This window comes from Poecilia latipinna, unplaced genomic scaffold (genome assembly GCF_001443285.1).
Source record: "Poecilia latipinna isolate Pla-1442-1.1 unplaced genomic scaffold, P_latipinna-1.0 Scaffold2198, whole genome shotgun sequence".
NCBI lineage: Eukaryota > Metazoa > Chordata > Actinopteri > Cyprinodontiformes > Poeciliidae > Poecilia > Poecilia latipinna.
This window is the reverse complement of record NW_015114814.1, coordinates 44,237-60,706: the sequence shown is the minus strand read 5'-3', so window position 1 is coordinate 60,706 and position 16,470 is coordinate 44,237. Positions and strand designations below refer to the sequence as shown.

The 16,470-nt window shown below is 38.8% G+C and overlaps 1 protein-coding gene across 25 annotated transcripts in view; it reads right to left on the bottom strand.

The window, feature by feature from the left end:
• LOC106936700 (adhesion G protein-coupled receptor L2-like) overlaps positions 1-16,470 on the bottom strand; it is an 85,984-nt gene that overhangs the window by 31,900 nt on the left and 37,614 nt on the right. For 24 of the 25 annotated variants that reach the window (XR_001422193.1, XM_015017858.1, XM_015017873.1 and 21 more), the window contains exons 6-14: positions 12,999-13,292; positions 12,333-12,436; positions 10,504-10,689; positions 9,865-9,903; positions 7,220-7,403; positions 6,350-6,472; positions 4,627-4,832; positions 3,801-3,974; positions 705-917 (exon numbers count right to left, since the gene is read on the bottom strand). Coding sequence is in view for 24 of the 25 variants with exons in the window: in XM_015017858.1 (XP_014873344.1) it covers positions 705-917; positions 3,801-3,974; positions 4,627-4,832; positions 6,350-6,472; positions 7,220-7,403; positions 9,865-9,903; positions 10,504-10,689; positions 12,333-12,436; positions 12,999-13,292 (1,523 nt within the window). In the remaining variant the exon portion in view is untranslated. The remainder of the gene's footprint in view (positions 1-704; positions 918-3,800; positions 3,975-4,626; positions 4,833-6,349; positions 6,473-7,219; positions 7,404-9,864; positions 9,904-10,503; positions 10,690-12,332; positions 12,437-12,998; positions 13,293-16,470) is intronic. The other variant, XM_015017851.1, reaches the window with a different exon arrangement.

Genomic DNA, 16,470 nt, shown 5'->3' with positions numbered 1-16,470 from the left:
TTTTTTTTTTTTTTTTTTTTTGTCTTATATTGCTTTTGAAATTCTGAAACAATTAGATGTGATGAAACAAACAAATGAAATAAATCTCTCAGGAGATATACACTTTTCATGCCTGTAAGTAAAACCTTCATAAGAGTATAGCTTGTAGAACTGCCAGAAGCTCTTTATTCAGGACTGTATATCAAAAAGGCCTATATTTTAGCACACAAGGAAAACATGGCATTTACCATTTCTGCTACTCTCACTCAGCAAAACGTAAATCAGTGAGACTGATGAAAAACCCTAATGAATATTCATTCACCAAATGCACAGCTCCACTTTTCCATCAGCACAGCAGAAATTAAGATGTCATGCATATTGTGAGGTTAGACTTAGAAGATTTTCACATACTGCTCAGCAATGAAAGCTTTTGATTCCTTGCTGTATATGCTGAAAATGTTTTTTGTATTTGTGGAGACTGAAGGAAACATGTGATGAAAAAAAGAAACGTATTATGGCTTAGGCATGGCAGGCGCAAGGGCTTTAAGTGAAAGAGGGCAAAAAAAAAAAAAAAGACCCGTCATGTCAGAGACAAGTGGATTAGGTTTGATATAGCAAAAGCTAAAAATCCTGTTGAAATAAATGTCCTTTGTCTTGAGGAATGAGAGGAGATTAAATGAGAAGTAATAAGTCAAAACCAAATCAATAGGGTCATTCCTGCTTACCCTGGGTTCTGTCATATCGATACCAATTAGGAATATTAACTCTGCAATGAAGAGATTAATGCACAGATTCTTGTGGATGGTGTTGCGATCGCTCTGCAGGCCCCGGAAAAAGCAGAAGGTGAAGATGCAGATAGTCAGGCAGACGAGGGACACCACTATGCCGACCCGAGTGATGACGGTGAGCAGCAGCTCGTGGTGATCTCGAACGCTGCCCTGGAAATAAAACAAAACATTTTAGATTTTCAGATGTTTTTAATAAGTACTTTTTATGTTTGTTGAGAAAGAGGAAAACTAAGGCCCTTTTTTGTCCAGAACCGGTGAAGGCAGCCTATGGTGTGTTAAATTATGAAGAATTTAGCAAAAAGTCCTGAACTGCCTTTTAGATTCAATAATAGATTAGTTACAGAAAACCCAGCTATTTTACCCAGAACATAAGAGCGATTCAACATTAAGTGAATGTAAGTGCCAGTGAGACTATTAGAAAACACATATAAAAGCTCCCATCCCTCGACAAAGCAAACTTCCAATAAGGTCCCAGGATAAAACTGAGTGGGGAATGAATTTAGATACACATCTTCATTAAAACAAATAATCCTCTTCTTTTGCTTTAATTTATGCTTCCTTCATTCCATTTTAATTTGTTTTGCCTTTTCAAAGTAAATAATGCATAAACACATTTAAAATTCAATTTTTCCTTATCCAGGAATCTAATGTAATGTCTTTTCTCACAGCTTAAAAGCCTCTACGGACTGAAATATGCCATCTTATGAGATCTAAAACAAAGACGGTTAGCTACAAATATTTCTAAAAAAACTACAGGTCATCAAATGAAAACTAAATAAGTTAGATAGAGCCATGGCTCTCAAATTATGGTATTATTACTGGAAGTGGAAATTGGATTCCCATAAACGGTACTTAGAAAGAAAAGATGAAGCATAAACTGGTAAAACCAGCCCCTTGTTCTATTCTTTGCTTCGTACACAGAGTCTGGACCCTCAGCTACTGAGAAACGATTACTTGCTGGAGGCGTGGTCTCTGTCTCAGTTTACCGAAAATTGTGTGCATTGGAAACAGCCCTTTGGGGAGTAGAGTCACAACATCTTTACCAGCAATAAAATGTTGTAAAGATTCCTCCGACTTTAATTGCTCAAAATTGGAAGCGTGGCCAACAAAGACTAAATGGCTTCGCTCAACCCTACATAGCCAGACTACAATTCTAAAACAGCTCAGAAAATCCATGCCATCATTCACACCTCCTCTTTCTGTCGGCCGACTTGTTGGGTTGAAATTCAACTGGAGAAATCAAACGCAAAGGGAGAAATCCCAGACGGAGAGCTGAAGGGAGAATCGAGGCGAGTTGTGAAGGCAGGCAATGGCCAAGCTACACCAACTACAAAACACGTTTTTATAAATTTTGCAAAATCACCCACTTAGTTGCATCATGATCCTGACCACCGGGAAGAAGAAATTATTGTGTCATTTCTTGTCATCAGAAAGCATGACACGAATTGTGATTTATTGTGATGAATGAGAAACTCTAATTGATATTTGCAAACCGGAAAAACTGACTGTATTGTTAAGATACCAACTTTTATTGTTTAACCATTTTTTTTCCAATAAGAGCCTTAAATGGAGAGGAGGAAGTCTGGGCGGGGGGGAGAGGTATTATGTAAAATCGATGGACAGTCCCTGAAAGAGCCAGACCTTCTTAAAGAGATATAGATAAAATGTAGTTACTTGACTATGTGCTATGAGATGGCACTATTTGCCTGGGAAATACATAATGTCACCTCTTTAATAAACATAAATAGATTTCTATGACAGAAAGTAATTATGTTTTGTCTAGAAGTGCAATTGCAACTCACAATATAACTGGTGCAGTGAAGTAGCACATTTGATAATCACTGTTTTTAAAGAATAGTATTTATGTTTGTGAGATGCATTGCCACAGGAAGACAATACATCCGTCTGGCTATCACAGATGTACTGCCAAAAACACAAATAATACTAAAATGCTTTTAATTGTTATTTTTATATTTATTGCAATTGATACCACAAAATCTCAAGGATTAGCTTGTAAGTACATCTGGTTTACTATTCCCATGAATGAAACCTAGTGGAGAATTAACAGAGAAGCCCTAGTAAAACTACTTTTGGTAACAATAACTCACTAGACTTTAGGAATTTTCAGATCCCTCAAGCAACTCTTTTCTAAACACATTTTGGGTTTTTTTTTTTTTTTTTTTTTTTTACCCAGTTATTGTAACTTTCAAAGCACTTTTATTATCCCCTACAGTGTCCAGTCCAATTACATGCAGAGGGACATTTATGCAAATTAGGGCATTAGATCATTTAATGGATTCAAGCAACTTTTACGACAGCCAATAGTCACAATTTGTACCGAAAACTAAGCAACAGTGGTGACAGAGAACCAACCAGTACAGCTCATGGCTGTTACAGCTGCACAAAAGATGTTTCTATTGAACAAAGATCAAGCAAAAGAAATAAGACAAAGAACTTTTTTTTATGTGTGTGTGAAGTGGAAATAAGCTGTTAGAAGTCAAGACTGTCATTGTCTTTGCTTTGTGCGACACTATCAACTACTGTTTTTATTTAGAGTGAGGGTGTTTCAAGAGTTATCTCTTGAAGTCAAGAATCTGATTGCTTATCACCAATTTACTGGAGCAAAGACTTGATTTGCTTTGTGCTCAAAAAACAAGAGGTCACATCAAAAATGCTGATTCAGTTCAATGTTTTTGCTGTTGAACTAACATTTTTGATGAGAGCATAAACTCCTATCTTTTGGGATGGGAGTTTATGTTGTATGTAATGATGTTCAAAGTACTTAAAGCTCAGAAATGTTCTCACCCTGTCAGCTTCTACACAGGAAAAGCCAGCAAGCCTCGCGCAATGAATAAACATTTTTGTCTACAAGGAGCTAAGGAAATAGAACTGTTTTTCTGAATATTTAAAAAGAGCCCTTAATACTGTATTTTCATGTCAATCTTACTAAACAAATAACCCATATTTAATAGAGGTGGTACACAGCATACAATACATGGAAACCACTAAGTTAGACAAATAAATAAAACATACTGAAATTTCTCGATGCGCCATAAGAATGGCAAAGTTGGTGAGATGGCTGCATGCGCAGGTGGTGTGCGTTTTATTGGAGTCCAGAAGTTTGCAGCCTTGGGTGGACCAATAGCCCATCATGCTCCTCTCAGAGTAATTCCAGAAGGAGCAATTGGAGTTGAAGTAGTGCTCCATCTGCAGATAACAAGAGATATGGTTAAGTGTCCAAATAATTGACTTCCTCAAATTGAAGCACATGTAGAACACGGAGGCCATTTACCCCCTGCTCATACAAAGCATTTTTCTCCACCGATATGGATGAGGATTTCTTCTTTTTTTTTTTTTTTCTCTTCACAGCTCTTATGAAGCAATTCATATGTTGTGTCTCATTTGGCACATGCTTGCCAAATCTACCCAAGCATGGTTGAGTTTATGAGGCCTTAATAACAGCGAGGCATAATTGTTTGACGGCAAGTCTTTAGAATTGCACAATTTCTCTGATAAAGAATAGAGTCACGCATGGCCCTCTGGGAACTCTAGTGACAACTTTAAAAGACAAAAGATAATTGGTGCTCCAGTAATTTCATCCTAGATTGTAGGGCTAATCTAGGAGTTAATTTCCCCCTCTATAAAAGAAAATGGGTATCATTTATATCCCAATGTTGATTAAAGAATTAGTTTTCATTAAGAATTCACTTAGGTTCTAAAGACTCCTTTAATTTGATGTTCAGTGACTTAAATAAACTGCCGACTGACCTAGTCAGACATTTACAATTCAAATTGCAGATCTCCGTCTGCTGGCTGTTTTTTCATTTGACCCTTCATTCATTTCTACAAAGAGACTCACGTCAATGTGCTGCAAGGTGAAAATGACGGGGTCATTAATAAACACCCGGCTGGACTCTTTGTTGATCGAAGCAGCGATGATGTCAGAATTGACAGCCACCGTCACGTTGCGACCGTAGGCCTCGTTTGCCATCTTGATGGTGGCATTTTCTGTGCCGAGGAATTGGCTCAGGTTTTTGTACAGCACAAAAACTAGCTTGGCAACTCCTGCAGAGTGAAATAACAAAAAAAAAAAAAAAAAAAAAAAAAAAAAAAAAAGAGAAAAGAAAAGCCACGACAATTCAATGAATGATCTTATACATAAAACAGCAGCGATAAAATATGGAGATGCAACAATTCCAAACATTAAATTTAAACACCTAGGTTAATACTAGTGAAAATAAATGTAAAGTTTTGAACAAAACAATCAAATCACTAGGATAAAAATGACAGGTAAACGCACAGCTTCTTACAAATGTATTCACATCCCTTTGAAAGAGTTTTCAAATTTCTTTAAGTTACAATAAGTAGGACGTATTATTGATATTTTTCTGGGACAGACCAACTCAAAGTAGAGCAAATGTGCTTAATAAAAAGAAATCGACATATTGATTTAAATATTTACCTATTCATCTTCGCAAAACGGGCAAGCCCAGTCAGATTTGCTGAATAGTATCTTAATATCAATTTTTAAGTCCCGCTGCAGACTAAGTCAGCACTTCGCTATGCTCCGGCTATAAGCTAAGGTACGTAAGTGAGCATTTACTATAGTTTCTTACACCTTCTAACAGCTTTTCCTCCATTTAACAAAGCTCAGCCATCTTTCCAGCAGCCCTCCTGAAAAAATGCCTCCTCTTAACATGATGCTGCCAGTATCATTGTTTTCTGCAAGAAGGCAAAACACTCAGAGTTTTGGTTATTTCCATTACTGGGCTTATGTTAAACTGCAAACAGAAAATCTTATAGCTTTCTTTCCACATTTTACTTCAGTTTCAATGGCAGCTTTGGTGGTGGGATTAGTGTTATTCTGGTGGAAGATGAAACTATCAAATTGTCAAATCTTTTGGAGCATCTGACAAGTTTCCTTCAGCGATTGTCCTGTTTAGGGTGATTTGGTTTGTTAGCTTTCGGTGACGCATGTACTGAAGGTAGGAAAAAAAAAAAATCTGTCCCTGTAGTAGATGAGCAGAGCATCTTCTTCCACATGCTGTAAATTGCATGGATTGTGAGAAATTGTCTATTGGACTTCTTATAGCTTTCTTTCAATAGATGATGTTCTTTTTGCTACTTGTCCATAGCTATCCTGTTGGAAAATTCCTGAGCTGTGGATCTCCGCAGCTCCTCCATAGTTACAATGGGCTTTGAGCCTGCTTCTCTCGTTAACACTCACCTTGTCTGGCTTCTCATTTTATTATCAGAGCAAAGGGAAGTGAAAACAAATGCATGGCAAATGTCTAAATTAGTCTTTATTTTTCTTTAACAACCAGGCAACATTGTCCTTTCTACTCTGGAGTATTTTGACTTTGTTTAGTCTGTTGTATTGTGACAACATGTACAAAAATGTCAACAGGTATGAATCATTTTGAGATTTACTATATTTGTGGTTGAAATCAGAGAGCTCAGATTTTTTTTTTTTTCTTTTAATGCCGCAGCATGTTTCTTCATGTTCTCATGGAAACATGCAATGCTGCATATTAATGGAACAGATTCAATTTCCTCCAAATCACTCTCTTTGTAAGGCTCACCATTTCGACTATTGAGCTTGACGGTGTTGGCAGACAGCTGGATCGAGATCCCACTCTTGCTGGACTGTGGAAATTTAAAGTCCTGGACTTGGCCGTCTGTGCTGAGCACATACACATCCAAGACTGCCGGACACAGAGATTGGAGAGGGATTGGTTACAAGAGAAAAATTAAGAAACAGCAGGGAAAAGGATATCAGTCATTCAAGGCTCTTTGACTCGGATTCCAAAGGAACAGGAAAAAAAGAGCAAAAAACATTAATACCAGGGCTTTTTTTTTTTTTTTTTTTAACAGACATTCTTACACAAACCGTTACAGTATGCAGAGCAAAGGACACATGAATTTGTCATGTGAACACTAAATCTTGGCGAGAGTGAGCGATGCAATAAAAATGTCAATCATAAAGGAATAGTTTTGTCCCCCCAAGCCTCCAGTTCATATGAATAAAACAGCTCTGAGGAAGAGAAACCTTCCACTTGATGGTGTAACAATTGAAGAAAATGAGGGAAGGAAGAGGAGCCTGTGGATAAACAATGTAATTTTTCTGACTCCGCAGCAGGCTAATGCTCACATTAATGTATAGAGTTACAAGGTCTAGACACATACATTTATAAAGTAAGTGTGCGCAATCAGAGAATCCAGTCTATTTAATTGTCTGATATTCATCACTTTGTCAGTAAGCGACTCGTTAAACTTAATATGCACTTTTTTTCCTGTTCCCCCAGGGGCTTCAAGGCTTATTATGAAAACAAAGTTCTTTTTTTACGAGGCTGCTTTGTTTCCCTATGTCAGGAGTGACTCTTGTAATGAACAGAACATAATCAAATTAACTGAGATTGCACTGATCGCAAAGGCATCTCTTTTTCACTTACTTATATTGTCTGCAGGAACCTTGACAATTGCAGGCTCCATGAGGTTGTCAGCGAGGACAAAGGCACCCTCTTCCAGAGTGTCCAGTAACATGGTGGCGGCATGAGTTTGCTCTGTGCTGTTCATGTCGCGCCATGACTTTAGGGCCTCTGGTCGCAAAAGGTTGTCCACCGTGTCCACCATGGCCTGCGTCAAACCGGGTAAAACAGATTACAAAGATAAAGGTCTCAAACAAAAACAAAAAAAATAAAACAACTTACTTTGTTTGGGAAATATCAACATGCAAACACTGAAATGAATGAGGGTGATGACAAATCATATTTTAAGGAATTAAAATAAAACATATTCATATCTCCTGAGCCTTTCTGTGTTTTTTTTTTTTTTTTTTGCACAAACTTGGATGTATTTCATCACAATTTGTGAGCAACAGAGTGTCGGAATTTGTCCAGATCCTTCAGGACCCTGATGACGCTCTGAATCCTGAATTCACTTAGAAGTCACTATTTTCTACGCAAAACTGTCACTGACCCAGGGCCAGCTGATAATTAGTTGNTNTCAACATACTTGATAAACTATATATATATTTTTTTAAAGTTTGGCATATATTTGTATTTGTATTCAGAGACACATTCATGCTGAAAGTTTGTAGTGCCAGTTTTATGTTGTGGGGATGATATTCTTGTGTTAAAATGGCCTAGTCAAACTCCATAACTAAATTCAGTTGAGAGAGTCTGTGGACTAGAATATCCAGCTTTCTAATGTTTTTAGTCTAATTTGAAAATACAAATGTTGAAAAAGAATAATAATTTTAAAAAATCTGTCTTTCAACATGCAAGTCGGTAGAGATACACCCCAAAAGGTGGCTGGACAAAGTACTGGCTGAGGAGGGAATGATTACAAATGCATAACTTTTTTAATACATGAGTGACTTTTCACTTCATAGCTATCAATAAGTCGCAATAAAAGAAACTGACACTTGTGGTTGTAACATGATAAAATGTAAAAGCTTTCATAAATCAATTCTTAAAAACAAATATTTCTACGTGGCCAAGGTCTGAAAACAGACATTTACTGAATTAAAAGACAATTTCTTTGAAGTTGCATTTGCCCTTATGGACAAACTGCTAAAAGAGACGCACGGGCACATGACTGATGGCAGGGATTCAGTTTCTGTTTCAAGGACATTGCATCAAGTCAGACACTTTGGATCGCAGTATATTGAGCCAATCAGGCCTGTCTGATAACAGGATATTAAGAGATTGTCTGATGAAAGTAACAGAGGCTGCTCTCAATTAAAATTCTATAATTGCAAAGCTCAGTATACAAAAGTACAACCAGTCATTAAGTAACTCTCCAAGAGGACGTAAAAAGGTCAAGGATATTTGAGTGATATGCAGTTGTGAGTCTGTGTCCAGTGCCAAATCACTGGAAAGCTCAGAGGAGACTGAGAACAAATTTAGACTGGGTCATCCAGACAATCCGGGGTAAATTCAGGAAATAATCAAATCAATGCATTTAATCGCGCAATCGATGCCAGTGACGTCTGGTGGAAGGAGGGCGGGGTAGTTAATGTGATGTTGTGTCAGGTATGGCAGATGTCAGATACTGCTGCCTCAACATTCTCTGTTCCAGATCTTCTCCTGGTTCATTAGTTCAATAAATGTTGAAATTTGCAACGTTAAGTCTTTTCTAACAGTGTCACCATCCCTCAACTCAAATTTAGGTGTTGTGACATGAACGACGATGTTAAATGGGTGGATTGTGGTATTTGCTACGTTCAGTTGTTGTCCCTCCGCCGCTTCACTCAAGTGTGCATTTCTGTTGGCTGCCTAATTAGCTTGATCTATTTTAATGCTCTCCCAAAGGAAAGATTTGGATGGGCGGGTCGTTGAGGACAGGTTGTTCCTAATGCATGAGGGATATGGGAGGACAAAATACTTCAGTGTTTAGATGTTGATAAAGAAAAAAAAGGTTAATATAATATTTGACTTATAACCTCTAATAAACAAATGGAGCTGCAGATAAATCTGTGTCCTTGTAAAATAACTGTCACCATTTATACTTTGCATGCAGTGAAAGGGTCAGGTGTTGGCACTTGATAGAAAACAACAATAATGAATCACATCTAAACAAGGGAACATTTTTACAAGAGCTCTCAGAAAACAAACAAAAAAAAAAGGCGGTGAAACCTCCATCAAATGAAAAAAATGAAAGGCATGAAAGTACAAAGTATCTCTTTGAGTTGTGGTGTTATGCATCCGGGCGTGCGCCCCTCAGCAAACGCAATAAACATACAGGAGGAAGTGAAGAATGAATGACAAAAACCATCATAGTGATCAATGCAGAGAGGTGAGAGCGACACAGCAATACATTCAAAATAATATAAATAAAATAAATTCATAAGAAGCGCTGTTCCAGCAACTGGAGATGTCTTCTCCTTGTCTCGGAGCACACTTTGAGTACAACTGCGGCTGCGTGTCAAGCAGTGACTCAGAAAAGCAGCAAGCACAAGGAGGAGGAGGGGGGAGTGGGGTACATGAAAGTGCAGTAGGTGCATGCTGCTGGACTTGGGCTGGGACACATACAGCAAGTATGGGGACAGAGGGAACAGCAGCAAGCAGAGTGGGCAGAAGCATTGCTTCAGTACCTTCATGTATGCCCTGCATGTCCGTTCTCGTTTTTGAAGCTTTGTATTTATTTTTTATTTTTTTGTAAAGAAAAAAACAAAACAAGAAGAACAGATGAGAGGTAATTTGCACTAAATCATTTGTTTGGATAAAAGATGGGTAGAAAACAAAGACATGTCTGATATATGGATGTACAAACTTTTTTAATAAATGAGTGGTGCAGCCACTCCCCATTGCCTTGTGCCACTGACCTGCTTATGAAGAGGTCTAAGAATAAAAGTGCTGCCGCTAATATTCATTACATGCTGCATTTCCTTCCCCGCTAAGTTAGCACATCACAAATAATTTATCCCACCATATTTTGGCCATTAAAGTAAAATCAATGTTATGGAACACAGATCTGCTAAAACACTGTAACCCCTTTCTTTCTTTTTTTTTTTTTTTTTTTTTCCATCAGTCGGCTGACCTTCTCTCCCGTTCTTTTCAAATTCTGGAAGTCTTACAGATTTGCTTAAATTGACTAATTTGAACATTGACTTGCCTTAACAAGATTTAATCTTGGCAGCTAACATGCTTTTTGTCTATTCTCTTGAGAATAGATAAGAAGGTTGACTTGGATTCTGATGCATAAGGAATTGACGTTTTGTTGTCATGGTTACCTTATTGAAGCTTCTTCCGGCAGAATCTTTCTCACTGGGCCTGTACTCCTGCAGCTGAGCATCGAGGATGTCCACCAGCTGCTCCATCAGACGCACAGAGGAGCTGACATCACCAGCGAATATCGGGCCTTTGGTGTGCTTGGCTAACTCGTTGGCCAAGTTAGCTGCATTTTCACCACTGCGGATCTGCATTGGAAGAGAGTGAATAATGAGTGCAAAGCCCAAGGCTGTTTTCAACCCGGTTTGTAATATCAATCACCACTCGAATGAGCCCCCTACACCACTCTTACTGTACAGTCACTTACAGCGCATTGCAAATATATTCATGTCCACTAAATTCTCTTGGAACAAATCAACACTATGCAGCTCATAAATATGAAAAGTGGCATTTATTTGTAGCCTTTCCTCTGATCCTCCAAAATCAACTGCAGCAGGCTCAAATCAGAAGTCACATGATTAGTAAGTAAAGTTGACCTAGCTCTAGTTCTGTGAGGGCCTAAGAGATTGGTCACAGAAAATTAGTTGACACATGTCATCATATACAAGAGGAAAGACAAGTCAAAACTTGATCTGTGGAGAAAATTTAAAGCTGGGCAGGGTTATAAAATATTTGGCCAAACTTTAAACACCTTACAAAATGAAAAGATAACAGCAAACTCTTGATCTACTCAGACTAAGACCTCAATCTGAATAGTTGGATTATGCTTTCTTTTGAAATGCTTAATACACTTAGCAAAGTTTAATAAAGTAACTAAGAGCAAATTGGGGTTTACTGAAGTCCGACATTGCGTAAAGATTGCTGATATGTTACTATTTACTATGAAAGAAAAAAAAAAGAAAAAAAAAGAAAAAAGCATGGACAGGAAAATGCAAAAGTTTTTGTATCTAAAATTTACTGTTGTAAGATTTAAATTTGTCAGGAAACAAAGCCTTAATCTACATGAATTAGCCTTAGCTGGCAGGCCAAATTAATATCATTCTCAAATGTAGTGAGGCAAAAAATAAGTCTGGGGGGCGTTATGGGAGAGGGGCAGGAAGAAAGTCATTAAACGTATCGCTTAAAGTTTACTATGAAGAATTTATAGGAGACAGCAAACATCTGGGCGAAGGTGCTTTGGTCAGCTGAAATCAAAATCAACCCTTCTAATCTGCATGCATGCTACCACTGCACATCACCTCATGAATGCACCATCTTCAATGTTAAACATGGTTCTTACAGTGTTGCGCTACACAGACTTAAGACCACGTTCACTAACAATACAAAACCCTTAACAGGGAACCACATTTATAATTCAGTTTGTTAAAGTCTATTCAAATTAGAATGACTCAAAGTCCAGACCAAAATCCAATCGCAAATGTGTAGGATAACTTCAAGATTCATGTTCGCTGACACTAATTTGCAAAAAAGGTGGTTGTGCAAAGCATTTACTGAAGGAGTCTAAATAAAACTGTTTCATACTGATCAGATTTGTTTACTCCTTCCATTTTAAAATTATTGACATGGTTGTCTATGCATTAACATCTGTGGTTGTAATGTGCCAAAATGTGAGAAAGCAAACATGCGTATGAATATTTCTGCAAGGCACTGTACATCACTTTTTTTTTTTAAAGCTTATTTTACAATTTTACCTGACCTGAGATAATGTTTCACACGCCTCGTCATCTTTTAAAGCTCACACAAAGAGTTTAAGTAATAGCGGCCTTTATTTGTTGAAATCGTCATGATAGTGACACAATCAATCCAGATGCACATCTACGTTATTGTATTATCCTGTTTTCAGCAACACATTCCACTTATAAAAAGAACAGTGAGGGACGCTTGAACAAACCTTCTGGGCCAGCTGGTTGACCCAGTGGGAGGTACAGTTGCTAAGATCAGGGCCCTTTGGGTGCCAGTCCCCAGTGGAAAGAAGACATAAATAAGATGCCGTGCCTGGCAGGAAAAACAAGGAAAGATTTGTTAGGTTGAATCAACTCAAATCACAGACCCGTTTTCCAAAAAATTATCCACAGGACCACAGAGGAGAAAAGCACAGATCAGAGGATGATCCTGTAAGCCAGAATGACAGTCATTCAAATGTTTTGGTTTCTGGAAATATTTGCTTTCTCCTCTGCACGCTTTTATGTCAAAGTAGCAAATGTTTCCTGTCTTCTAATCAGTCCCGTGTCTGACAAAGTCGAAGCATGATTTCAGACACAACAAAAGAAGGAGCACAGGCCTCCATGTAAGCTCAGAGGAGTACATGTGAGCCGGCTTTCTCTCCGGCACACATTACTTAATCAAATTTAGACCTAGAATTCAAAAGCTAAAAGCCTTACTCTGTACCAAATTGTTGTCACTTAGCTCAGTAGCAACTTTCTTTGAAAATAAAAATACACTGGTATGCAGGGGTATCAGCCAGATCTGACAAACTCAGGGATGTTCTCTTGAGATGCTTAGGGTTTATCGTACACAGCGCGCCCACATCCCTGTGGTGAGACAAAGCCCTGTTTACCGCGTGTTCCCTTGGGACAAGGTCGCTCCACCAGCATGCCCCTCTGGGTCTGAGGCCACATTATGTCTCTTTTCTCAGTGGCCTTGCAGAACCGCTCAGGTAAGGGGAAGGACTCCAGAGGCGGAGGAGAAGTCGTCTGTGGGATTACAGGCGGCGGCTTGGGTGCTCGCCTGCTGCCCTCCTTAAGCACCGTTGTGGTAGTGTTGGCCGCACCCCAGTGTGCTGTGGTTGTTGTAGTGACGGTCGTAGTTCTCTGAGGCTGTGTGGCTGTAGTGACTTCCGACAGAGGCGGTGCTGTGCAGACAGACGGAGGGGGGGGGAGAAGAGAATTATGATTTGGTTGAGCACTGACATTTGTTGTGTGCAGCTCAGCGGAGAAACCATGAGATTTATGAACTGTGCTTTCAAGGGAGACACATTTGTACATTTAGAGAAAATAGAAAGGAACAGTGCATGAAAAATAACAACAGGTGAAGCTACTTGTTGGTCCGTTCAGCTTGTTTTTTTGTTTGGGGGGGTGGGGGGGTATTTCACATGTATAATGTACACATTTTTAAAAGCAGAATTGGAAAGTTTAAAGGTTTGGTCCGCTGTTCTTTCTAGGGCTACACAATATAGTGCTAATATTTTATCAGCAAATTATCAGTGTGTGCAATATTCACTTGGCGCCACTGCTTGGCGTCCAATAACTGTTGACTAATATATTCCAAGTCTTATGAACCTGCATTTTAAAAGCTAATGTGATATTTACCCAGTTGGACAGAGCATTACGGCAGCAGATGTTCACACTAGACACAAATGACATTGCTCAAAAATGTTAAGGCCACAGAGTGATGGAGGGATGGATGAGAAAGAAAGAAAACAGGCAAATATCTCAACTCATTTTGCTACCATCATTATTATCGCCATAATATTGTCGCAATATTGTTTTTGCATGTGGTCCTAACTATATCTCTTTGATATCAATACAGCTGTACAGGGAATTACAAATTCACACCCCTTGAAATTATTTTCATTTTCTAACAAGCATGCGTGTATTTTATAGGAAATGTTTATTTCAAAACACACATTAATTAATAATGATAGCTTTACAGATCTAGAGACTGAATTTGCTGCCCAATCTTATATCAGAATAGTCTATGCTCAGACAGACTGGATAGGAAGTATCTGTGAAAAATAAATGTTTAAATTCTGACAAATGTACTTTGATGTAAGTTGTTCCATTCTACATCTGTTTGTATGTTCAGCAGCTCCCCTGTCCCTGCTGAAGGAAACATCCCACAGCATAAAGATACCAGCACCATATGTTCCAGTCAAGATGGACTGGCATTTTTATATAGATGTGCAGAGTTAAACATTTTGATATTCTCTCTAATCTAACCTCAGCATTTTCCTTCTTTGTTATTACGTTCCTGACATAGCTTGTTGCATTTTTTGCAAAAGCCATTTTTTTTGTGTGCCAAACTTCATTAAAAGCCTGACAAGAGAAACACAATAATATTCATTTATTAAAAGATTATCCGAACTTGGTTGTGCATACCTGCAGATCCTTCAGACATGACACGAATCTCTTGATTCCTACTCAGACTAATTCCCTCTCAATGTGGTTTGTCAATTCCTGTGAATGAATATCTCTTTTGTTTGCAGTTTTGCCGGACTCTTGATTTTGAATGACGGCTTGCAAATGTTCTTACAAATGGCTTTGACAAAACAGCTGAAGTCAATTCCAAACTTCTGGGTTTGACAACTCAAATAACATCGATTCCAACTTTTAGAATTCCTAAACAGTATTAGAGTACAAATGCAGGGCACACTTTTCAGATTTACTGTACCAGACTTAATATTTCATTTTCACAACACAACTGTGTAGAACTGTGTTGATTTGTCACAACATGTACAATAAAATAGAGTGAAACTTATAGCTGCAGCTTGAGAGTGGTAAGAATACTTTTACATAGTGCTGTAAACATGTTTTTTATCTTAAAATGTAATGTTTATATATCTCCCCTGTATTACCTCCTGCATTTTTTAAATACTGCTTATTTGAGTTGGTGAGTCTGATGAGGAGAACAGTAATTAGAGTAACATCCTTTTGGCAATCATTCCTGCCTGGAAGAGTTCGTGGCATGGCTAATTAAATTTCACTGGAGCAGCACCAACCTGTATGTATAGCCACAGTGCCAGAACATTCATTTTACAGTTTCTTTCAACCACTGATACTGTGTTACAGTGGCCATGTCGTAACTCATGCAACGCCCAGGGCAAAACCAATATGTCTTAGTCTAGAGGTAAAAAAAAAAAAAGGAAATGGTGCACGTCATAACATCAGCCACTAAGGAAAACTAAGAGGAAGTATTTTATGAGATTCACTGGAGCAGAGTGAGTAAGTCTGTATTTACATTTTATAGAAGGCAAATATAAGAACGTTTTATAGATGAAATGTTGATACCTTCCTGATATGAATCCATTCCACATCAGCAAACGCTAAACAAAACCATATTCCCCTGTCAAAGATATTTGTTGGGTGAATTTAAAAAGGATAAGCTCCATCAATCAAAGAAGGCCTGACTGGAATGTGGTGTGCATACTGAATCTAATCGTGTTTGAGCACTTTGATTTCCTCCATTAGGCTGCCTGTAGAGCATGCAGAGAAAGTGAAGAGGTGCTGTTACACTGCTTGAGTTGAACACAGTCGTCCTCAGTAGTGCCACGCAGCAGCAATGAAAATGCGGATGAGAGAGAGCCACAGTAAGAGAAAGACAGCTGGGATTCACAGGCATATCTAGGACAAGGGTAAATAAAAGGGGTTTGTGTGAAGAAAAAAAAAAAATAGAGGTACGCAGAGGCAAAGGATGATGACAGAAAAATTCAGAAACAATGCGGCCTTGCTCACTAAGGAATGGACAGTTTCTGTCTTCGGGTGGATTGCAGGAGAAGCAACCAGACCCCAGGCGACAACACTTCCATATCTGTTGCCTCCATTGGATAATGGGTCTCGCTGATAGCAACCCCCAATCTCCTACCAATGCACACACCCCTACCCCTACTACTATCACCATGGGCCCCACGGTGTGGATGAAAGGCTTCAGCACAGTTGAGCTGAAGGGAAGTCGCCTTTGAGGCTCTGGGCTACCTGTGGCGAATTAGGCTCTATTGACCAGAGGAGACGACTGTGTGCTCCCTCCTGTTGCGGGCTCGAGAACCACACAAACACACGCAGACAAACACAAGCAGGAGAATGTGAAGTTGTACACAGATGCCTTGTGGTTTTGACTGCAAGCGGCAGGCGGATTTGCCTGGCTGACTGTACCTCACCCTCCTTGTCTTTTTGTTCCTCCTCCCCTACCTGCATCTTTTTTTTTCTTTTTTTTTTTCCTCAACACAGTGAAATGCTCAACCATAAAGCCTGTCACAGTGACTGAGAGACAACCTGTCCTTAGCGTCCTTTCGGCACCAGCATTTAGCTGGCTGG